General features: G+C 57.4%; 1 protein-coding gene across 3 annotated transcripts; it reads right to left on the bottom strand.

Annotated features, from left to right (window-relative positions):
- Window positions 1-1,417: 1,417 nt before the first annotated feature.
- ZNF385A (zinc finger protein 385A) lies at window positions 1,418-20,709 on the bottom strand. Of its 3 annotated transcripts, none has more exons than XM_065887525.1 (8): window positions 20,658-20,709; window positions 14,131-14,267; window positions 6,727-6,837; window positions 4,922-5,084; window positions 2,785-3,027; window positions 2,250-2,419; window positions 1,946-2,041; window positions 1,418-1,803 (listed from the first exon to the last, which is right to left on the bottom strand). In XM_065887525.1, exons 1-8 carry the CDS (start codon window positions 20,665-20,667, stop codon window positions 1,573-1,575), a joined length of 1,161 nt encoding a protein of 386 aa, XP_065743597.1. In that variant the 5' UTR covers window positions 20,668-20,709; the 3' UTR covers window positions 1,418-1,572. The 3 variants fall into 3 exon arrangements, with proteins under 3 accessions (XP_065743597.1, XP_065743598.1, XP_065743599.1); XM_065887526.1 differs by lacking the exon at window positions 20,658-20,709 and adding an exon at window positions 15,319-15,406 and having other exon boundaries at window positions 1,573-1,803; XM_065887527.1 differs by lacking the exons at window positions 2,785-3,027; window positions 20,658-20,709 and having other exon boundaries at window positions 1,573-1,803; window positions 14,131-14,265.
- Between the last annotated feature and the right edge of the window lie 2,965 nt (window positions 20,710-23,674).

Raw genomic sequence — 23,674 nt, 5'->3', positions numbered from 1 at the left:
TGCCTTGAGTGTTGCTGGCGTGCGTTTCCCACCAGAGGTACAAAAACCTGGATTCTTCCTTTGTCTGAGACCGGGTCTAGACCTGTCTGCCTAGAATCTAGAGACACGCACTGGAGCCTAGCGGTCTCCTTTTCCATGTCGTTGGCGCCGCCTGGTGGAGTTGCGGCGAATTCTCAACAGCCGTGGCTGCAATCCGAGACCTGGACTCGAAATGATTCCCCAGGGCCAAGTTGACACTTGAGCTGGGCCGGAGTAGGCGTGAGTGGGATGGGGAGCTCTGCTCACTTTGCGCAAGCCTCGGATCTTGCCTCCTCCCAGCCCCGTTTTCCCGTCCCCCTCCTTCTTCTGGCCCTCTTTCCTGTGTGCCGGCCCCCCCCCCCCCCCCACGTCACCATACACATACACTTCTTGATGGAATTGCTCCCAAGTCAGCGGGCAAAGATAGAGAGTCTGAGTCTGGGGACGGAGGGCAACGAATCCAGATTTTATTGTCAGGGAGGGGGAAAAGGGAAAGACGTGGGCTGGGGGCCGGGGTTGCTACATCGTCAAGCAGAAAGAGTTGATGGGGAGGGGAAGGCCAGTGGGGGCCTGTCCCCCTCCCGGGTCTGTGCTGGAAGGACTGACGATACGGAAACCACAAGGTGGGGTGGGGAGGTCACGACCCCGCCCGAGTTGTGCAGTGGAGGTGTCTGGTGAGAGGGGACAGCCATGAGGTCTAGGAGCTGGGATGGGGTAGGCTACAGACTGCAAATCCTGCGGAAAGGGGCGGGGCGGGGCGGGGGCGAGGCTTCTATTGCTTTTTGCTCACAGTTTTGCGGAAGGCGAGGCGGGGGTGGGCTTGGACTGGACACCCCTTGCCCCCCTTGGTACCCCTTGGGCGATGGGTGCTGGTGAAAAGAATGGAATCCGGACTGGGAAGGAAGAAGGTGAGGGAAGGGTCTATAGGGGCATCTACTTGGTCCCACCCAAGTGCCAGAGATGCCACCAAGTGCTGCCCATGGGCCCGGCTAGACCTGGGCTGGGGCGTGATGCGGGGCGGGCACAGTGAGGTTGCAGGCGGTAAAACCAAAGTGCTTATGAGGGACCCAGGATCCCGCCTGCTCCCCTCCCCCTGCGGAGGACGGGGGTGTTCACGGAAGCGCTTCAGTTTGGGGGTAGGGGGCCGGAGTCCCAGAGTCCGCTTATTGCCAAGAAAATCCATTTCTGCCCCCTGGACCCCGATCATGGCTTGTGAACCCCGTTTTGTGCTAGGTTTGGGGGGGAAGGGCTGGATGCACATGGCTTTTGGGAGGGGGTGTCTCCAAGGGGGCCCGGGGGTAAGACAGCCCCCCCTTTTCTAGGGGAGAGGGAAGGGCAGGGGGCGGGGTTCCCTGAGATCTGGGGTGTTCCCCCCCTTCTGAAGCCCCCCTCCCCCGCTACCCCTCCCCTTTCCTGGAACCCCGTACCTCGGGGTGGGGGGGAAGGAGAGAGATCATTCAGGGAGTGCCGGGAGGAGGGACGGACTGGGAGCCCGGAGGCCTGGGTCCCGGCTGGAGGTGGGGGGTTTGAATGGGAGGGGGTTCAGGGTTCAGGTCAGTAGGGGGAGAAGAGGATGGGTCCGTGCGCAGTTCGGATGGGCCCGGGGGCCGGGTGGAGCAGGGGGTGGGTGATCGGCGGTCCCTGGAGAAGAGGTGCGGCGGGAGCCGGGCGCAGAGACAGCGGGGAGCCTGCTGCCGCTGCCATCACCGCAGCCACCGCGAGGGGGCTGGGGAGCAGGCCTCCGGCCAAGGACTTGGGCAGCTCCTTGGAGAAAGTCAGAGTGCCCTGCAGGGGGGAGAGGGGCGGGGAGAGGGAAGTCATTCTGTGGCACCGCAAACTCCACCTCTCCCAGGGCCGGCCGGCATCCCCTCTCCTCCCCGCTCCGGTCCCCGCCCCTAGGACGAATTCTCCATCGCCCGGGCCTCACCGCCAGCTCCCCGGCGCCCCTGGGCTTCTTGTGACGGCTCAGTAGGGGGTTGGGCTTCCCGGCCACGCCATCTCGGTGCCGCCGGCTGGAAATGTGCTGCAGGGACCAGTGGGTGGGGGGCTGTGAACCACGGGGAAAGGAGCAACCGCCAGGGAGCGGAGTGATCGCACCTCAGCACCTGGCCCCGCCCCTTCTGTGGCACCAAAGGACGAGCCTGAAGAGTCGTCTCACCCAAGCTCCCTGTCCCCCCTCCTCCCTCAGCAGGTGCGCTCTCCAGAGTCCTCGGAAAGGGCCTTGGACCCACCTGTTTCAGTTGGACCTCCGAGTTGACCTTGACATTGCAGATCTCACAGTGGAAGGTTCGGTCCTGGGCAGGGGCCTCTGGTTCCCCGGGAGTGGGAGGCCCCAGCCGAGGGTAAGCTTTGATGGGGCCCAGTCCACTTCGGGCCTCCAGAATCGTCTTGTGCTTAGTACCTGGAGCCCCCAGAGGGCGGGAGGTAAGAGGTGGAAAAAAATTCTCCAGGCTTACTACGCCTCAAATACCCACATTTCCAATTACTATATTGGGGGGGGCATCAAGTGTGGGGGCTTTCCAAGGCCCTTGGGACCCTTCCAGACACAAGGTGGGTCAGAGGAGAGTCACAGTTACCAGAAATAGGGCGGGGGCGGGGAGGGAACTGAGAAGGTCAGGGGCTAAGGAATGAGGGAGATGATTAGGGAGGGAGATAGGCTGGTGAGTCTTCGAGGGTCCAGGGATGCTGGAAGCCAGGAGGGTTAGGACATAGCGAGGAGGAGGGGATGGGGACAGGGGAGTGGGCGTGGTGGAGGGGAGCCCATACCTTTGTTATGTGCCTCAAGCTGGGACAGGGAGTTCACTGCCACCTTGCACAGAGCACAGTAGAGCAGCCGCTTGGCCTTCTCCTCCTCTTCCTTGCTTCCCCCAGGCAGGGAAGCTGGGGCTGGAGTCCCCCCTTCACCCTTGGTCACACCCTGACCAGTCTCCGGAACACTGGGAGGGGATGGGGAGCCAGGCTGTTTCTCTGGGGATCCTGGGGCTGGACCCAGTCCATTTTCCATGGAAACTGTCACTGGGGGAGAAACATAGGGATCATCCCAGATGGCTTTCGGAGAAGATTCTTTATGTGGAGGAGACCTAGCCCTGTTTCCCGGAGGGCAAGGGCCCAGGAGTCCCCACCCTGTGACAACATGCATGCTCTCATGCCCTGGACCAGAGCCAGATGTGGTCCAGCTGCCACAGGCTGGGTGTGAGACTCCAGTGCCTGGCTCATTCTCCATAAGCTGGGAATGGCTGAGGGGTCCAGCCCCACCAGCCTCCCCTTCAGCCAGGGTGAAGCTGGCAGCCAGCCTGGTGAGGGGGAGAGGGGCATGGAACAAGGAACCTCCCCTCCGAGGCCTGCCAGCCAGCCTGGGCTTCCCGCCCGGCCAGCCCCTTCTCAAGAGGCCTGCCCTGTCCCCAGGGAGGCATGCCAAAGAACTCTAGGAAGGGGCAGAAGCGAGGTGAGGAGAGGTTGGGAGAGACAGGCACAGACATGGCAAAAGGGAAACAGAAACAACAGAACCAGAGAGGGAAGAAACAGGGATGTGGGCTGCTCTATAATTCATGGCTTGATTAAAGATGCACAGGCCCCAGGCCTCAGCGCTGGGTTCTGGCCTCTGCACAGGGGAAACTCTAGCGCTCCCATTCTTGCTCCAGCAGCTGATCCAGTTTCCGGGTCAGGGGGAGGCCGGGGGTGGGGCTGGGGAGCTGGTGGGAGGGGACCTCCTGAGCCCTGCCAGTGTCCATTTTGCTGGTCCATCCTGTGATCTTTCCTTTTCTTTTCTCTTCCTCATTCCTGACATCATTTGTCTCCATCCCAATCCAGACAGCACACTCACATCTCTATCTGGACAGAAGCTCCTGGCTTTCAAAAGCAGGGCAGGTCTCCTTACCTCCTTAGGGAGATACCCTAGGAACTAAGTGAGGTAATATGCAGCGAGCACCTAGAACAGGGCTAGACAGAAAACGCTAGCTACACCGCCACCATCATCATCCCCCTTCGACAGAGACATTACCAAGTTAACCTGAGATGTTCAGGCTAAGAAGCGGCCAGAACACAGTTAGAACGCAGCTCACCCACTCACCCTATCTGTGCATCCCTGAGGGACGGTGTGTGTTTGTGTGTGTATGTGTGGTGAGAGTGGGGCCTGCTTCCCAAGCTGGTGGTGCAGCTCCTTGGTTTTCATTCTCCTTAGGGTAGGGCAGGAAGGACAGGCAAGGACAAGGAGGACATGGGGATGTCAGGTCTCTCTGGAGTTGCCATGACTGACATCTGATGTAATCCCAGGATGGGGGTGGGAGTTAAGGTTGTTTGGCTGGGTTTCTTGGCTGTGAGTTAAGGTTGAGGATGGCCACCAGCCACGAGGGAGAAAGAATCTCAGAGTTGCTTTTTGTAAACCCGGAAAAGACCTCACGGATCTTCAAGTCTCACTCCCTCATTTCCGCGGGACAAAAAACTCTGGCCCAGAGAGGTCAAAAGATCTACCCAAGATCACCCAGGGAGTTGCCTGGGTTTCCTGGGCTCAGTCCTCCCTGGGGGGAGCCCCCATGGGCAGACCCTCAGATATCCTGATTCTCTCCCCTGCCCCTCTCCCCAAGATGAAATGGTCTCTCCCTGGATTTGGTGGTTCCCTTTTTCTTGAGGAAGTTTGCCAGGTAGCCTCACCCTAGCCCCTGTCTGAGTCACTGGGAGGTGGGGAGGACAGACAGCGGGGACTCTGCTGAGAGGAGCTGGGGCAGCAGTGGGGGTGACAGGATGGAAATTTCGCGTCACTGGGTTTGGCTGGGACTCACCTTGGGTGGGGCTGGGGTGGGAGCTGAGGAAGAGAGAGATGAAAGCAGAGGGGAGTTCTGGGAACTGGGGACAGAATGGAGGAGACAAGTTCAGTTGAAGGATGCTGGGGGGGAGTCAGACATACCTGGACGGGGGGCTACACCCTCTCCATTTGGGGGCGTGCCGCCTGGGGGAGCTGGATCTCCTGTTTCCCGGACGCTGGGCTCCCTGCCTCGAGTCTTGGCAGCCTCGATGCCTTTGACTCTTCGGGCATGGCGATTACCCTTGTAGTGTGCCTCAGCCTGGCTCTGTAGGGATGGAGGAAGAAAAGGGAATCTGAGATCGTCTTTCATCTGAACATTCTCCCCATGGAGCTCCTTCAGGTGCTGGGGCGGCCTCAGCAGCCTGCACTTAACCTCTCCCTACACCAGGGAGAGGCAAAGCCCCATGTCGAGGACCCTGGTTACTCAGTCGCTGGGAACCTGGGTCCCCACCTAGCCCAGGCTCTACCCCACCACCACACCCAGGGCCTGCCTGCTGACTCAGGCTTCCCACCTTGTCCAGGGGTGAGGGAAGGGGACCCCACAACTACAGGAGAACCCTAAATGGGAGGGGCCGAGCAATCTAGCCAGTCCGCATCCTCTTCGACCCCCGGCCTTCTCTGCCTGTGTCCCCTGGCCCCAGGATCCAGCCTTTGCTGCTCCTGGGATTCCCACCCTCACGCTGGGAGTCCCAGGAGCTCTGCAGCCTGGGCTGTACCCTGACTACTCCCCTCTGGGTCTCATTTTCCCTGAAGCCTCTGCGGACACCCTGGAGGACCCTGGCCCCAAGCCCAGCTCTGGAGACGGAGAGAGCAGCAGAGACAGCTGTCAAAACAGAGGCCCTTGGTGGGGGAGGGGAGGGGAGGGCAAAAAGAGGAGAGGGCTGTTTACTATTGGCCCCTGGCCCCTCCAGTCTCCCACCCTCCAGCAGTGAGCAGAGCCAGGGTTGGGAAAGGGGATGCCTGGGGTCGAGGTCAAGGGGAGGTCTAAATCTGGGTTGGTCCTGGAGCCACCCCACACAGTGTGCACCCCCTGCTAAGAACACACAATCCTGGAACCACAAGGTCACCCAGACAGGCGTAAAGTAGAAATAAAAGGTGTGGAGTGGGCCAGGGGTGTGCAGAGCCTGGAGGCATGGTGTGGCGTGCGCGCGCGCGTGCGTGCGTGTGTGTGTGTGTGTGTGTGTGTGTGTGTGTGTGTACTGGGTAGAGAAACAGAACATGCTTTCTTTTTCCTACTCAGCAGAATGAGGCTCTGCTGTTTTTCTCCAAAACTTCTCAGAACCTGCACGCCACAAAGGCCCCTCTAGACCCACACAAAAGTCCCAAGGGAGCCTCCGAGGGAGAAAATCTGGGAGGCCAGACACCAAGGTTCTGAGTTTGGGGTGGCTTCTCCCATGCGAGAGGCTTTCCCTTGGGAGAGCAGTGGAGGGCCAGGCCTTGTGTGTAATTTGGAGGGAGGATGGTGGAGAGAGGAGGAAGCCAGGAGGTTAGAGGGAAATGGGTGAGCCGGGGAGGAGTTTAGCAGAGGCCAAGGAGGGCACGGGCTCTGCGGGGAGCCAATGACGTAACTCAGCCCTGCACCCAAGACCAGAGGGCCAGAGGCCACACTCCCACCCAGACACAGATGGCCACCTGTGTTCCAAGAAGTTCTGAGCCAGGGATGCCTCAGTCCCCAAGGGAGGGAGGGGTCAGCCTTAGAGGACTGGGCTATATACTTCAGGTCAAAATATACAGCCATCTCTTGTCCCTCCCGAGTGCTTTCCATCAGCCCTGCCTCTCCTGCAGTATCCCCTCATATCCCCTTAATCCCTGCCCCTCACCCAGAGCTCCCAGACTCTGCCCTCCCCTAAGATCCCCTGGTCATCCCTGCCCCAGCCAGTGGATGGGTGAGCAGCTGGGTTTCTTACCTGAGAATTGAAGCGGATCTGACAGACATTACAGGAAATGATGGGCCGCTTGGTCTTGAGTAAGGGTCCCCCAAAAGTGTGGGACAGTACAGCCTTCTGCACAGGGTCCATCTGTGGAGGCAGGCTGGGGTGAGCCAGGAACCCCAGCACAAGCTCATGTCCATCACAACCCCACTGGCAGCAGCTGGGTTGAACCAAAGTCCCCAGAGCCTCCTCCCAATCCCCCAGCATGCCAGAGGGCTCTGAGCCTCAGCTCCCTGACTCCCTCCCAGCCCAATCTTCATAGCACTGGAAGGGACCTGAGAGATCCCCCCGCCCAGTGCTGCCATTTGACAGAAAGTAGAAGTGGTTTGCCCAAGGTCAGAGCATGACTTAATAGCAGAGCTGGGACTTGAACCTGGACTCGTCTCCATCCGTTATACCATGAAGATCAAGCTCTGTCACCTTGACCTTCCTCCTGGGCTGATCCACCAGAGGCCCACTCAGGAAGTCTCAAAGCATCCCAGACCCTAGGGCTCTCAGCTGCAGCCTTTTTCGGCCTCCTCTCTGGGGCAAGACCATCAACCAAGCCAAGCTTCTGGTCCCAGGAGACAGATGTTCCTAGCTTCCCATCTCTGCGCCCCAGGTTGCCCTAACACACTCATTCCCTGGACCTCGTAAAGCAGTAGCTTCTAGAGGGAGCAAAAGAACTCAGGAGAGAGTAGGTGGCTCCAGCGGGAATAAGCCGGAGAACGTAAGAAGCTGGGCTGGCCTGAGGCAGCCCGGGGATCTTCTGAACTCCCTCCCCTTGGTCACAGGGCTATGGGGCTGGGCTATGGGGTTGGGAGGGATCAGGAACGGCCTCTGCCCCCACCCTGGGTCAGCAGATGTCTTTGCAGTCTCCTGCCAAGAGTTCACATGAGGCGGGAAGAGGATGGGAGTTTCTGTCTGAGGCTTTCTGCTATGAGGATAAAGCCAGGGGCCTAGAGGCATGAAAACTGCCTCCCTGCCCTGTCCTCCTCCCTTCTGGCCCCCAGGCGGCCAGGGAGAGGCAAGCCTGGAATGCAGCTGAGGCTGAGTAGAACTGGGTGGTGGCTGGGATCTCTCATAAGCATGGAACCAGATTAGAGCTGAAACCTTATCTTCTAGGTGGAAGGATCAAGTGAAAAAAAAGTTGCTGGGGGTACCCAGCTCCTCAGCTGAGGCCCTCCCTGCACCCAGGTCTTCATGATTCCCCATGAGACACTGGTGAGAGACAGGAACACGGAGCAGGGGGAAGAAGGTGGTCTGGAAAGGGGCTTTAGCATCCCTGTGAAATGCGCCATCCCATTTGGCAGTGGCAGAGGCAGGAGCCAGGTTCAGATAACCAGTCTGACAGACCAGTGTCAATTTCCTGGCCTGCCGTTGGCTGGAAGCAGCCCCTCTCAGTGGCTTACTCTTCACCTCCTGGAAGCCCAGGTCCTTTTCAGGGAAAAGCCAAACAGGGGAAGACTGGGTATGTCTGTGTGTGTCTAGGCAGTCTATGATCAATCTGTGCAGGGGTGGAGTGCGAAGGCGTGTCACGTGCTGTGTGTACATCATTTCTGTATCAACAGTTCTGTGTCAGGGGCTCTGCCGAAGCCATGAATGGTCAGGTTGTGCAATCTTCAGCTGTGTGTTTATCGGTGTGAATGTATGATGTGTCTGGCAGAAGACAGACCGAGTTGGAGACAGGCTTTAATCAGAAAGGGGAGACAGATGTTGCACTCAGCTCCCAGCCTCCGGGCGACAGTCCTCCCTAACCAGGGACCCCCCCAACTCTGCCCCAGGGTTCTCCATAGCCCCTGGATGTCCTCACATGCTGGGTGGGGAATGGAATTCAGCCCAAACAGAAACCCAATCTGGGCCAGGAAACCTAAGTCGATGAAAATGGTAGGGAGAGAGGAGTGGGATGGAGAGGGGAAGGCAGAGGTCCCTGGCTCTGTCTGTGTCCCACCCCAGGACCCCAGCCTGCTCCCCAGAGTGGCTGAGGACCCAGTGCCCTGAGGATGACCTGTGAGCTGACTGTCCCAACATCCATTCCCTGCAAATTGGTCCCTGTCCCGCTTGGGTCCTTCCTCCAGGTGAGAGCCTTTTCCTTTGCACAGCCCTCTCCTCAGGCTTAAGTCCATAAACACCAACTAGGAGTGGGAGGTGGGCAGAGAGGAGGGCCGCAACCCAGTCAGGTAGGTCCTTCCCACCCTCTCCTCCGGGAACCGAGGAGACACCAGGCTGAAGGTGAGGGTTCCTGGGCCCAATCCCTGCGCAGGTGGAATATGAGCCACTGAAGTGCAGCTCCAGGCCAAGGTCAAGAGGCCCTGGTGACCTAGATGAGGGCTCTCTGGGGAGGGGTGAAGGCCAGCATCTCCCAGAGCCCTCTCACTCCAGAGCCCCTTCCCTAGGATTTTGGCCTAGACACTGTCTGGAAAGGTCCACAAAACAGTCTCCTCCCACCTGCCCTCCAATAGCAGACATGAAAGGGAATCGCTCTCCTAAGCTGGGGCAAAATGAATCAGGAAGGGCAAGGGGGAGGGAAGGGGGAAACCAGATCAGGAACACCAGGAGGGGCTATGATTATATTTCCTTCCATTGCCCTTTATCTGATGGCACCGCTGCCCCTGTCTGACCACCACACCACCTCCCCGCCCCAAATAAAGGCAAAAAGGGAAGGGGGATGGAATCTCAGGGATGGGAAGACCTGAGGGACAGGAAGGATTGAAACAGGAAAGAGAGGGAGCTAGAGGGTGTCTAAAGAGCAGGTGGAAGCTGGTGGGGGAGGGATGCTAGGAAGGGGACTAAGGCTGAGATGGGGTCAGGGCTGCATAAGGGATCTGACCGGCGGCGTGGCAATTTGAGGGTAGGTGTAGGACCTGATGGGAAGTCTGAAAATTTGGGGGACTTCAAGGATCTGAGAAACAGAGGCCGGGGTATCCAGTATGGTGGCAGCAGTCTGGGGGGCGCCAGATGGGATCCGGAGATTGGTTGGGGCCGCGCCGGTCGTGGGGGATGGGCCGGATAACCCGAGGACCAGGCGAAGGGAGAGGTAGGGAGCCGGGCAGGGGCGGGCGGGGATGGGGTGGGGGGGGCGCTGCGGCAGCGGCGGGAGCCAGGGAGAGAGGAGGGGCCGGGTGGCTTACCCTGCGGGACCCCGGGGGACGCGGCTCCATGGCCCGGGGTGGCGGACCCGGGAGGGGAGGCCGAGCCTGGCCGGGCCGGGCAGGCCGGGGACGCGGCGTTCGTTGCCCGGGTGGCTCGGGGCTGTGCGGCCGGGCCGGCCCGGAGAAGGGGAGGCGGCGCCGGCCCGGCCCGGAGCCCGCCCCAGAGGCGGGGCCGAGGACGGGGGCGGGGATAGGGAGCTCGGGAGGCTTGAAGGGGCGCTAGGGCGAAAAGAAGAGAGGACGGGGCGTCCATGTACAGACACTCGTTCCAGAAAGACCTGGTCCTGGCGAAGGGCCCCTCGGCCTGGCGACGGGGCATTGACCAGATGCTCCACTGGGCTTCCTCCAATGGGGACCCTTGCTGGGTCCAGTATCCCTACCAATGGCCGACCCTGTTTCTCTAGCTTGGACCTTTCTCCTTTCTTTCACCCCTTCCACCCTCGCTCTTCTGCTGACAGCTTCTCTTTCGAGTCCGCAGACGACCCTTTCCCTGCTCCCTCTGCACACGACCCCTGTGCCCCTTACACATGTCACTTCCCCTACTAGGAATGCAAGACCGAGCCCAGGTACCCAGGTGTCAGGCACTGCTCTCTTAGTGACTCCTCTGAACGGTGGAGCTGGGGTCGCCCAGGGCAGAAGCGACCTCAAACTGGGGGACATCATCCCTAACCTCTTCCCACCTCCTCCTCTCGCCCGCCACCTGCTGGAGAACCAGGTTCCCGAAGGGCTTATGCTTCGTGCACTTGCTGCCCTCTGGCGGTAGACTGGGGGCAGCACTGGGGGACGAGGGACAGGAGGGCAGAACAGCCCACTGCCCCAGACACTTCCTTATCCTCTCTGGATAGGTCCTGGGATTCCGGCTCTCTCATCTCCGGATCTCATCCCCTCCGTTCCACCTAGGGCCGAGAGATGAGCGAAGCAGGGGCCTGGATGTTGAGAGAGGCTGTCTTTGGGAGACAGTGAGGGATGTCCAAGGGCAGAGGGACGCATAGTTCAAGGAGGGGTCTAAGGGGTAGGAATTACCCGAGTAGGAGACATCTGGAAGTATTAGTGCAGGGAAGGAGAGACTCTTCCGTGAATAATAATACCATCATCACCACCTAATGTTGACTGAGCCCTTGGGATGTGCCAGCGTCTGGACTGAGCTCTTTGCGTGGATTATCTAATTTAATCTTTACAACCACTATTATAATAGTAAATACTATTATTATCTTCATTTTATAGATGAGGGAACTGAGGTTTAGAGAAGCTAAATAATTTGTCCAAGGTCATAAGCTAGTAAGTGGCTGAACTGGGATTTGAATTTAAACCCGGGCGTTCTGACTCCAAAGCCCTGTACTTAACTGCTGCATAGTACTGCCAAGGCATGTCTGCAGCTTTTCTGCAGTCCTCATTCCCCTGCAGAATTTGGCACTATTGATGCAGCCTGCCACACTCTCTCCCTTGGCTTCTCCAACTCTATAGGCACCTGGTTCTGTCCCCACCCCCTCCTGTGGCTCCTTCATTTCCTTTGCAGGGGCCTGCCTCCTCCTGTTCCTACTGCCTAATCCTGCTTATTCCCCAAGGCTTGGGCCTTGGAAACTACCTTTCTCTCTCTGATCCTCTATTAAATAAAAACAATGAAATAACGTAATAATCACAGCAGCTTACACTGATTGAAAACTTACTTTGTGCTAGGAGCTAGGCATTATGATTATGTAATACGATTCTCACAACAACCTTGCGAGTTGGTACTATTACTGTCTTCTTTTACAGCTGATAAAATTGAGGTTCAGAGTGGTTAAGTAATTTGCCTAAAGTCACACAGTCAGTACTTTTGGAAAATCAATTCAAATCCTGCCAGTCTGATGCCAAAGCTGGTATCACTCAACACCTGGCCACACTCTCTCCAAGCTTATCCACTCTCATGGCTTTAAATAGCTCCTCCCCACTAGAGGCCGTGGAGCCACGAACCTGGGGAGTCAGAAACTTGGGATTATCCACGTGAATCAACTAAGTAGCTTTGTGATCTTGGGAAAGTCACTTAACCTCTCTGGGTCAGTGTTTCCTCATCTATAAAATGGGGACAAAGATAGGAGACCCAAGGTTAAGTGTAAATCAGGTATGTAGACTGGGGGGAAACTATTCCCAGCACCTTCTGCTCCAGTCACACCCAGTCAACTGCAGTTTCTCAAGTGCTCTTTTTTAGCCCTTGTTTCAGTCTGGAGTGTTCTCTGAAATCCCTTTTAAAATCCTACTAATAGTTCTTCAAAGCCCAAATCATAATGTCATCTGCTCCAGCTTCAATCCCTTTTTCCTCTGCTGTTTCTTTTTTTTTTTTTCCTGCTCAGCTCTGGTTGGTCCCTCACCACATCCAACAAGTCTTTCCTGACACCCCCTTGGGCTCCCCTACAAGCTACCTGCCTCCAGCACAGCTCTTCTCACACTATAGGGTAAATGCTAACTTGCTGTCTTTCCTACTACACCGAGAGCTCTCCAAGCACAGACTGAGTCCTGTGTCCCTGATACCAGTGCCTTGCACATAGTAGGTGCTCAAATTTTTTTTTGTTCAATTGAATTTTTGTTAGTGTCTCTGTCACAAAATTTATAACCCTTCCTCTGTTTTGCATTGTAGATCACTGCATACACATCTATACTTCTTTCCTGAATATAGCGCCTTTAGCATGGGAGCATGTCATATTTACCCTCATGTCTCCATTTTATCTAGGACAGCGCCTTCCTGATCGTCATTACTCAATTTTCTCGTCTGTAAAATGAGGATAAAACGACAGCTACCCCATAGAGTTGCTATAAAAACTGACATATGAAAAATGCTTTGTAAACCTCAAAGCGCATTGCAAATGTTGGTTTGGATTCTCTGGGAGGAGTTTGGAGGAAGCAGCAGGTATAAAGAACTGTATTTGGAGTCAGATGCTCTGGGTTCAAATCACACCTTAGGCACGTACTGCGTCAACTTAGATAAATTCCTAAACCCTTCTGGGCTTTAGTTTCTGTCTTCCAGTACGTCAAACTGGAATAATAATGTCTACTTTGTTGGGTTGTGGTGAGGATTAAATGAGATCAAGTATAGAAACATCTACTGCAGGGAATTCCCTGGCAGTCCAGTGATTGGGACTCCACATTTTCACTGCTGAGGGCCTAGGTTCAATTTCCTGGTTGGGGAACTAAGATCCCACAAGTCGCACAGTGTAGGCAAACAAACAAAAACCACACGCACACACAAAAACACATCTACTGCAGTGCCTGGTGCATAGTTGATGCTCAGTACGTGTTTGTAACTGAGTATGGTTTGATGGTGGGTTACTTGAATTGAATAAAGCTGACTTCCCCCAAGCCTTTAGCTCCAGCCCACTCTCCGGGACCCAGATTCCGACTGTCTGCTGGACATTTTTGGCTCAACGTCCCGCTGGTCCACCAACTCGCCATGTCCTAAAGTGCGTTTAGCAGCCTCACCCCAGGCCAGCCTCCTCCTCTAACTCCCTGCCCCTGGCAAGGTGATTTCTTTCTCCCGGTCACAGAGGCCTGAACCCTGGAGTCATCCTTGACTCATCTTCTCTCCCCCACCCCCAAACCCTGGTTGGTCACCGTGGCCTGTCAAGATTTCCTTGGAAAAACCTCACCCACCCCCCTTCCTTCACGCACTCTGCCGATGCCACGGGCCCAGTCTGGCTCTCCAGGTTCCCCTGCAGGCCCTTATTGCTGGGACAGCCTCCTAACTGGCCACCATCCTCCAGTCTCTGCTCCCTTCCATCCAGCTGCCCCACTCACCTGCCTCAAACACTGCCCCTTCCCACTCACTCTCCTGCTCAAGAATGGATAATGCCTCCCTATTTCATAGTGATTAAATCGAGACGACTTTGCCAGCCCTCCAAGCCCTACCCCACTGACCCTACCCTACCCACCCAACGGTGGGCTCCAGAGAGCTGGAGCTTACAAACAGGCTGCTTGTGCCCTTGAAGAGTCTCTCTTTCCACCTCCCTGTACTCACTACCCCCAGTCTAGGTCTTGTGACTTCCCTCGATGGTGGACACTAGCACAGTGTCTGGCCCATAGCCGGATTTCAGCGAACATTAGTTGTTATTGCTATCACTAGTATACCAGAGAGCCAATGACACTTGTAACTGACTAGAAGTAAAGGAGATGGGGCCCTAAGAAGACATAAGGAATTGGATACAAGAGGAGAAGAGGGCAGGGAGGGAAGCAGCTGGGATGGCAGAAGGGTGGGGAAGGCAGGCAGGCTGCTACTCACAGTGCTGTAGTTGCTAAAGAGGCCCAGGGTGGGTGCCGGCTCCAGTGGGAAGGGCAGGATCTGCTTGAGGTCCAGTGGGGGCTGCATGATGGGGGGCTGCCGTAGCAGAGGGAGGGGCCCTGCCCGGCTCAAGCTGCCTAGAGACCAGAGAAAACATTATGTGGGGCAGGAAGGCTGCAGCTCGGGAGCCCAGCCCAAGCCTGGCAGTCCCCCTTCCCAGCTGGGGGCCCACACTCAGAAGTGTGACCCCCATCACACACACTTCCCCTGCCGGTTGGCTCCGGAGCAATGGAGCACGGTGCCCTGTGGGCCTGGGGGAGGGCGCAGACCTGTTGTTCTTCCCTTCTGGGTGATTTTCACTTCCCCCTTCTCCAGCCTCCCTCCCCCAAGACCTTTAGGCATTTTACAGACCCAGGAAAATCACAGGCCTTCTCTGCAGGCCGCCTGCTGGACCACAAGGAGTCCCATGCCCCTGGCTACTCCCTTCTTCTGGTTTTGCTTTCCCCCAGGGAATCCCAACGGCTAAGTCTTACCCCAGGGAGAACTGTCAGGTGAGTGATTCATCCCACTGCTTAGAGAGGAATATTGAGGCCTGTATTTGGAGGAGGGCTGCTGGATCTTTCAGGGTCCCCAAAGTTATGATTTTGTCCCAGTCGTAATTCTTAATTAACTGTCGATGTCTCGGGGTAGGAAAGTGGCATTCGATCTGGGAGGTGGACTGCCTGTGGTCATTCTCAGAGCCCCTTCTCCCCACCTTCCTGTCCTCCCCAGGTTCCTCTGTCAGCCGCGGGAATGTTCAGCTCAGGCTCTGCGGGAGGAACTGCGACCAGTCCCTGGGAGGGGAATGCCTGGGTCTGACCCCAAGGGGAACTGAAACTCCACTACCGTCCCCGAAAGCTTCTCCTCCTGCCCCAGAGCCATGGGAGGAGCCCTGCCAGGCTCCACACGGCTGGCCCCTCTGGGCTTCTGCTGGCCCAGCTCCCTTCTGCGACTTCTCTGTCAACCAGTCAGGGAACTCTGGCTGCCCTTCATGGCTCTGGCAACCCCCGGCCAGCAACAGGGGTCCCCAGGAACAAAGGCAAACCCAGGAGGCTGCAAGCTTAGCCCCGTCCTCCCATGACCTTACTGGGGCAGAGGGTCCCCCTGGGATCCTTTCCTACTCCCTCCAGAGACGGCCCCTTTTCATACCTTCAGTGTCTGGTGCCTGCTGCCCCCAGGCAGTGGCCTGGCCCTGGCCCCCCAGGGGCCTGGGCCTGACAGCGTCCCCTTCCCTTGGTTCTGCCCCCTGCCCCCTCCCTTGCCAGCCTCCCCCCCAGTCCAGTCAGTAGAATCAGCCAATCAGAGTCCTGGAAAAGTGGGGCAGAGGGGAGGGCGGGGGAGCAGGGATTAGGGGAATCGGATGCGAGAGGGTGGGGGTGGGGAGGGCTCAGGCACAGCTGGGGGCAGGGAGCTGGTCCAGGAAGGTCTGGAGGGGTCTGTCTTTTCCACCCACTGCTCCGACTGGGCAGCTAGGGTGCCTGAGGCAGAGAGGGGTCAAGGCTGCTGGGAGCTTGGGCTGCAGACATCTAAGGGTTGAAGGAGAAGGGCAGGATGCTTGGCTTTGGCCCTTGGACAGCTGGGGGTCTGTATGTCATGTCCGTTCCCTCCTCTGCCACCTCGGGGTTGAGATGGGGTAGGGGGAGAGGAGAGAGAGAGACAGACAGACAAAAGTGAGTGAGATAGAATGGGAAAGACTGACAGAAGCAGCAATAGGCGACTGAGAAAAGGGACATAGACACTGAGAGAGAAGAGGACAGGGGACAGTGGAGAGATGAAGAGAGTGAAATGAGAGAGAAACAGGGACACCGCTGAGAAACTGGGCACAGAGCTAGAGACGAGGGCAGAAAGACCAGAGGACAGAGAACAGAGAGAACGAGAGAGGGAGAGAGGAGACAGAGGGACCGACAGACTGACGGGGCAGGGCGACCATCTCCCCTTCCCCTCTGTCCGCCCATGGCTTCTCCCCTCTGTGCCCGCCTCCTCCTGTCTGGCACACAAGGCCAGGGCAGCCTTAACGAGCCCCAGGCGGCATCAGGAATGGTGAGAGAAACCTGAGCACTCCCAGAGTCCCAGGCACCCAGCACCCACCCCAGGCAGCTGGTCCGGGGCTGGTACTTGCTCCGGCCCCAGAGAGGGAGGCAGCTCAGCTCCTTGACCCTTTCCTGGCTCTGAACTCTCCAGTCCCCCACCCCTCAAACAACCACCTCAGAGGAGAGAGGTGAGTTCCACAAAAGGCAACAGAAGAAAAGAATGTTTTCAGGTAAAGCACTCTGAGTAGTAGCACATTTAATCTCTGAGGTGACTGTTCTATGGCGTAGCTGATACTAGTTTTTAACCATCTGACACTTGAAGAAACTGAGGCTCAGAGAATTGATAAAGGCTCGGCTGACGTTACACAGCCTGTACGTATCAGAGCCGGGATTTCCGTCGAGATCTGCCACCCTCTTTCTCTGCTACGCAACCCCAAAGGGCTCCCATTTAACCCTGAATTCAGCAGAGATCTGAGAAAGGCTTCCATCTTGTCCAAGGAGAGGAAGGGGAGAACAAGTTCCATGTACTTCCTGGGGTTGGAGGAAAACAGGTAGCAGCCAGTCAGTTCCCTCTAGCCAGCAACTCATCTTTTCCACTGACAGGAGCCCTGGGGTCCGGGGAGGGAAGGGGAAGTGGGAGGAAGGAAGGAAGGATGCAGTGAGGCAGGGAAGCAAAGTGGGCAACTGGAGATTCATGTGTCTCTTTCCCAGATTCCTGGGTCCACTCCACTGAGATCAGAGGTGGGAGGGGGCAGATGGCAACTTACGGACCACGTGGGGAGAAACTGGGCCCTTGGTGTCAGGTAGCCCACGCCTCAGTCCCCTCTCGGCCATCCTGAGAATAATATGTATGCCTGGCGCTTTACATATATGCCCCCCTGCGGACGGCTCTACTGCTCACTAGCTGGGTGACTAGCTCGTTTCCGAAGCCTCTCTGTCTCATTTCTCCTTTGTCAAATGAGAGCAACGGTACCTGCGTTGTGGAGTTGTTGAAAGGATTGAACAAATCCATGTAAAGTGCTGGCCTGCCACAAAGAAAGCTCAATAAATGTTTGCTAAATGAACAAATCCTCATCTTATAGATGACTGTCAGCTCAGAGAGGGGGAGTTAATTGAGCAAAGTCACACAGCTAGTGAGGGATTTGAACCTGTCTGGCTGGCTCTAGACAGGGCTTTCAGGCACCGCACTTTCCTAGGGATGGAGGGGGGAAAAGGCAGGAATATAATAAGGGCTGTGAAGGAGGAAATCCAGGGCTTCATATGGCTGGTTAGGTGAGGGCTTCAGGTGGGTTTGGAGGAGGAGGTGGAGAGCAAACCGGAGTGTGTGTGTGTGCGTGTGTGTGTGCGCGCGCACGTGTGTGGGTCTGCACACCATGTCAGGCATGGCAGGGAGGAGCTGAGGCCTGGCTGGGACAGGCCACTCCAGAGGGAAGCTCATTAGCTCCAGCAGATAGAGCCCCACCCAGCTCCGTGGGGAGCTGCCAAATGCTTTATTAAAGACAGTTCCCAACCACTTTGGGGGGTGGGGGTGAAGTCTCAGTCCATTGGATGGATGGCCATCTGTCCATTTCTGCACCCCACCTGGACCTAGGCACTTTGATCCTGCTCCAGTATCCCCCCAGCACCAGGCCACAACCAAGCCAGGTCTGACTCCTTACTCCTTCCATCCCACTCAGAGCTGGTCTTTTCCTTCCTCTCTTCCCCAGAAATTCTGGCCAGGTGGGAGTCCCAGTGCCTTGGCTGTCTCTGGTCGGGCCTAGGGCCTGAAGCCCCTGTGGCAAAGAATGGGAGTGTCTGCCAGTGAGCTGGCTCTGGGAGCAGCAGCGTGCGGGTAGGAACAGGAGCCAGGAAGGATGTGAGGGTAAGGCTGCAGGTTAGCGTTTGTCTGGAGATTGGGCCGCAATGAGATTCAGATCTCAGAGAGGTATTGGGGATAAGGTTGCACGTAGCGTTAGGGCCCAAGGTGGTGAAAAACATGGGGTCAGCACTGGGTTAAAACGGGCATTACGCTCTGGGGCCAAAGGAGAAATGAGATTTGCATCTGGACTGGAATCTCATCTCTAATCCATCCCCTTTTCACTTTAGGCCTTTTGGCCTCTTCTAACCCCAGAAATGCCTAAAACTGGGGGATTAAGGGGAGAGCCTGGAACCCCTAGATCTTGCCTTCTCGACCAAGTCTCAGGTATTTGAGGTATTTGTCCCCTTCTGCTGCAATTTCCCCCTTCTTGGCAGGAGGCCGGCTGAGTGCTGGAAAGGCTTTGAAGTCAAAGATGAAAGCAACAAGGGGATGATTATGAACAACCGCTCAAAACATCATCCCTAATAACCCCGGGGGAGACGTGGGCGGGGGCAGGGCCTAAAGGGGGGAGGTGGCCAGGAAAGGCAGAAGGAAGACCCCTGGGGAATTTTCCTCGGCCTGATGGGAAAAGCCTCCCTCAATGCCCCCGTCCCACACACCATACCAAGGGCCCAGTTGGAGAGGAGGGTAAGCAGAGTTCAGAATGGTGAACCTGAGCCCAGAGCCACCAGCTTAAACCTGGGCCCACAGTCTAGCTCTTGAGCAGACAGGCTGGGCCTCACCTGCCGGGCAGAGCACCTGCACACAGATTCAGTGGACCTCAGCGTTCAGAACCTGAAAACCTTAGAATGGGCCTCAGGCCTGGCCGGCAGCTGCCTCCCTCTCACCTTCCTTCGTCAAAGAGGGTTAAGGTATGTGGCCCGCCAGGCTTCCCACCCCTCTGTGGGCTGGGCACAAGGAGGGAGTTAATCGCAGTGTCCTCAGGGAGGTGTGGTGGGCGTCCAGTTGGTGGCCCCTGGCATTCCTCCTGTGGTGGGATCTTGGGCTGGTTCGAGCGGGTTCCCGAGGTCTTCTCCAAGGCCTACTGACCAGGAGAAGCACGGCTCAGACTGGCCTGTCCTGGACAAGCGTGATGTTGCCTCTGGGGCCCGTGCCCAGGCTGGGGCCAGGGTGCAGGGACTGCACAGGTTGGAGGAATGGGGAGCCTGTGCTCTGGGAACCTGAGTCCAAGTGTGCCGGTGGGGGTCACGCCAGGGTCGGGACAGTCTTCATAGATGGGCCTGGAGTCTCTTTCCAGCTAGAGACACTCTTGGGAAGAAGGCAGGCAACCAGTCATTCGTGCCTCTGTTGGCTCATTCATTTAATGGATTTGATGGGGTGCCAGGTGGAGAGGGGCAGATGTAGAGTGGTGAGAGCAAGGAGCTACAGGAGTGGGGGGGCGAGAAAGAGGTGGAGGAAGGAGGGCAGAAGGGGAGAGAGCCACCTAGTGGGAGGCAATAGGGGTCAAAGGAAAGAAGAAAAGCAAGAGTCAAGGGGGCCCCGGCAGAGGGCTGAGGTGGGAGCCAGGTGAGCCCTGGGGTGCCAGCATGCAGCCAGGTGTCCCCGGTGGGGGGGGCAGGGAGACCACAGGTGTCTGGGCCCGGTGGGGGGGTCTCCCACCACAAACAAGGCCCAGGAACTGGCCTAGCCAGGACAGAGGGCAGAGGTCAGAGGGCAGAGGACAGAGCAGGCCTGTGGACTATCGTGGAGGCAGGGGCCTGGAGCCCGACGGATGACGAGTCCTTTCCTCCCCCTCCCGGGGCTCCCTTCCCATGTAGGTCATGAGGCTGGGGTGGCTGTGGCTGAAGGGATGTCAGAGCCCCACGGGAGTCTCCCTCTGCCATCCTTGTACTCCCCGGGGCCCCTTCCTCTGCTGGTGCCCCCGGCCCAAGGCAGGGGTGGGGGTGGGGTGGGGGAGGAAGGAAGAAGAAGGCAGCCGGGAAGGAAGGGCCCAGGCAGCCAGAGCAGGGAGACAGAGGGGCAGGTCCCGGCGTGTTGGGGCAGGATGGCTGCGGAGACAGGATCCGAGCCGCAGGGGCCCTGGGATGGACAGTTTCCCACCCCTTTTTCTCCCCAGACCCCTTATCTTCAGCCCTCAGGTTCCCACCTCCCACCACACACCTCGAAGCTACACCCACCATCTTCTCCCCCCGCCCGCCCCTCACTTCCTCCTTTTCCTCTTATCCTGGGCCCAGAAGGATGTCGGAGTGTTTGAGCTAAGGGTGGGGGAAGGCCCCGGGGCGGGCGGGGGGGGGGGGAGAGGGGGGGACGGGTCAGAACCTTTCGCTCAACTCCGCCAGGCCAGGACCAGCCCCTCCCCCAGCCTCTCGTAGACTGTCATATAATATTCATGAGCCTCATGAATACGCAATGTTCTCATTACGGGGCGGGGGTCTCACTCGGCTCTGTCTCCCCCTTTACCACTCCCTGGATCACCGGGAGAAGAAGCGGCAGTTTGGGGAAGAGGGAAAGAGGGGGCCCCAGATGTGGAGCCAGAAGAAGGGGGAGGGGGAACCGGTGGCTGACGGGCGGCCGCAGTCACCGCGGTGCGGGAGGTTGGGGGGTGACCTACTGAGAGGGACCCAGGAGCCTGGAGCCGCGGAGCCGCAGAGCCCACTCACCGAGGATCATGCTGGGGACCCAGGCGTCCGCGGTTCCGCGTCGCTCTGTCCCGGGGGCCGTTCTGGCCGGGCTGGGGGTACGGGGGGTGGAGTCGGGGGAGGAGCAGAGGCCGGCCGAGGCGGAGCGGGGGCGGAGCCCGCAGCAGGTGAAGACGGGAGGAGGGGGGACCCGGGCACCCAGGGCTCCAGGAGAGGGCGTCCTGGCGGCTCCTAGTTTCCTCCCGCTTTCTCTTCTACTTGCTGCCCTGGGTCTTCTGGATTTACGGTGTCACTGCAGCCAGGGCTGGGGGAACAAGACATCTAGAGGACGGTGTGTGTTGATACAGGAAGCTGGAAACGAAGATGCCTGGGATCCCGGGAAGGGCTGAGTCTGAGGGCGGGAAGTCTGGTCACAGGCTGATATGGGGTGGGGAATGCCTAAGTACTCTGGCGAGGGATGGGGCCTGGCTGGATGGGACACCTGAGTCCTCTCCAGAGTGATGGGCTGGGCAGGAGCAGAGGGTGGGGCAGAGAACGTTTAGGTACTAGTTTGTTTCCCTGGCTCTGGAGCAGAATGCCTGGGGGCTGGGTCTCAGACGTGAAACGTGGGGTTGAAGATGGACCCCGGCTTGATCTCTGGCTGGGGTCCGAATGCCTAGGTCCTTAGGGAAGGTCTGAGGGAAGAGATTGCAATCAGTGGGCCCAAAGAGGTGGAAATAGAAGCTTGCAACTGAGATCATTAGGGCAACCAGAGATGACAGAAGATCAAGAACTGAGGCTCAGCCTTGTAGAGATGACCTGGATTGGTGGGGATGGGAGCATCTATCCAGGGCATTCCCCATTAAGGTGAACTTGGACTGAAGAGGCCTGATAGGGGGTCTTTGATGAGGCGGAGGGGAGGATGGAGGATAGGACAGAATGTATGGGCTGGGGAGAACGTCAGGGGAGAGGCAGAGTACAGGACACCGGATGTATTCTAAGGACCAACAGGATGTATTCCAAGGCAAGCAACTGGGACCGCAGCGTGAGGCTGGAGTCTGGGAGTCTACGAGGTGTCTGGGGAAGATGCAGCTGCTGCAACCTGGACCTGCCTGTACCTGCCCCAAGAGGGAGGGCAGCAGGAGGATTTCCCAGAATGCCAAGCAGCCAGCTTCAGGCCAACCCCAGCCAGAGGGAAAGGAGGTGTGAGTAGGAACTAGAACACTTGGGATTTAGGGACAGTGGAGGCAGGGAGGAAGAGGTCGGTAGAAGGGCAGGGGGACTGGAGTCTTGGAACAGTCTAGGAAAGAGCAAGGGGACTGAAGACTGGCATTCCTGGGTTCTGCAGGGAATTTAGGACCATACGGCTAATTAAGGTACAGGAAGTTCAAGTTCCTGTTTCTGGGCCTCAGCAGTCTCTTGTCCTCACTCCACTGATCTGGTTTGAAAAAAAGATCTGTTTCTGCACCTGCCAAGATGCTCCAGCTCAAGGGCAAGTGAATTCTGGGGGTGCTAACGCCTTGGCATTGTTCTGATCCAGAGACCCAGAGATCTCAGGGGACTGTGGCCTTGCTGCCCGAATCTGGCCTTGGGGGGAGAAGGTAGGGTCCCCGAGCCCATCAGAGGAGGTCCTCTTGCTCCAGAACCGACCTACCACCATGCTGTTCGAGCCTAGTATCACAAAGCCTGCTTCTCCCAGACCTTGATATCTACCCCCCCTTGCCTCTTCCCGTTCTTTCTCCTGGGTGGACTCAGAGAACAAACCAGAGTCAGCATCAGGAGTGGCTGATCAGTGAGTGATAGAGACCCCTTTGCCCTCATCCTCGTCCATCCTCCCACTCTACCCCCAGGGACCCTGTGTTAGGGAGGTCTTAGAAGAGGGGTTCCTTAGCTCACCAAGGGGAGGCAGCTGGCTGGAGGGCGGGGTGACCTTGCAGGCAGCTGGAGGGGGACAATGTGTGGGATGAATTCATTATTGATGAGCCCTGCACCCTGGGCTACTAATGAGCCCAGGCCGGCTGCTCTAATTGATGTCAAGAAACTTGAGACCCCCAGATCAGCTTCCCGCCTGCCAGCTGCCTCTCCTGAGCCCCCTCCCCCTTCTGTGCCCCCAGCTGCTCTGTTCCCTTCCCAGGGCCTCCTTTCCATCTCCACTGACACAGACGAGGCTAGGACTCAGGACTTCCCCTTCCCCTCTTGTCCTTTTGCATCACTCAAGTCTCAAGATGGGAGGCAGACAGGCTCTGGAGGGGCTGGGAGATTGGGAAGGGGGAAACAGACCAGAGCCTGAGAATTACAGTTCAGGGACAGAGAGGCTGGTGCTGGGTTACATCTGCAGCATTGCTGAGCCCAAGGAATTCTCATCTTGTTTTGTGCATCCTCGGGAGAGACCTTGTCACTCTCTGAGACTCAGAGGTACAGGCACTGTACAGACACACCCATGATACTAGCCCAGTACTCACAGCCCACTTCCCCTCCTCATTTCCTCCTCATAAACGTATAAGAAATCTCAGATTTGGCCCCTGGAGTTCGGCTGATGCCATTCCCACCCATCCCCCGAGAGGGCGAGTATGGGATTTCCTTCCTGGAGAATTCCCAGTGCTTTGTTATGCCACAGCTGTCACCCTTGGAAATACCGCGTGTCTCTTTGCCTCGTCAGGTCTCACCCTGCCTGTCAGTCCCTCTTCATTTATGGGTTCTGGGAAGAAGTTCCCAAGTTACAGAATTATCAAGAAGTCACAGATTGGAGTGTGGAGCGGGCTTGGCCTCCTAGGAGAGATATTTTTGAGATCACGTGGGTACTGATAGACAGGAGCCTAAGTTAATAAGAATAGCCCTGCTGATGGGGGAAGAACGTGAGGAGGACCTCATTTCCTCCCCTCTCCAAATTCCCATGAATTTGTGGCTATGCTGCCCTCTGGTGGCTGAACTCTGGTTTAGCAGGACATGAACATCTTCGCCTCTAAAAATCCCGCTAGCATTTCAGCACCCCTCTCTGTCCTCTTCCTGGATATTAGGACAGTCCTAGAGGAGACAGAGGATCCTGAGGGGTTCCCTCA

This window comes from Phocoena phocoena, chromosome 11 (genome assembly GCF_963924675.1).
Source record: "Phocoena phocoena chromosome 11, mPhoPho1.1, whole genome shotgun sequence".
In the NCBI taxonomy this organism is placed as follows: Eukaryota; Metazoa; Chordata; class Mammalia; order Artiodactyla; family Phocoenidae; genus Phocoena; species Phocoena phocoena.
The sequence above is the reverse complement of the archived record's forward strand: the minus strand, read 5'-3'. Positions and strand labels throughout refer to the sequence as shown.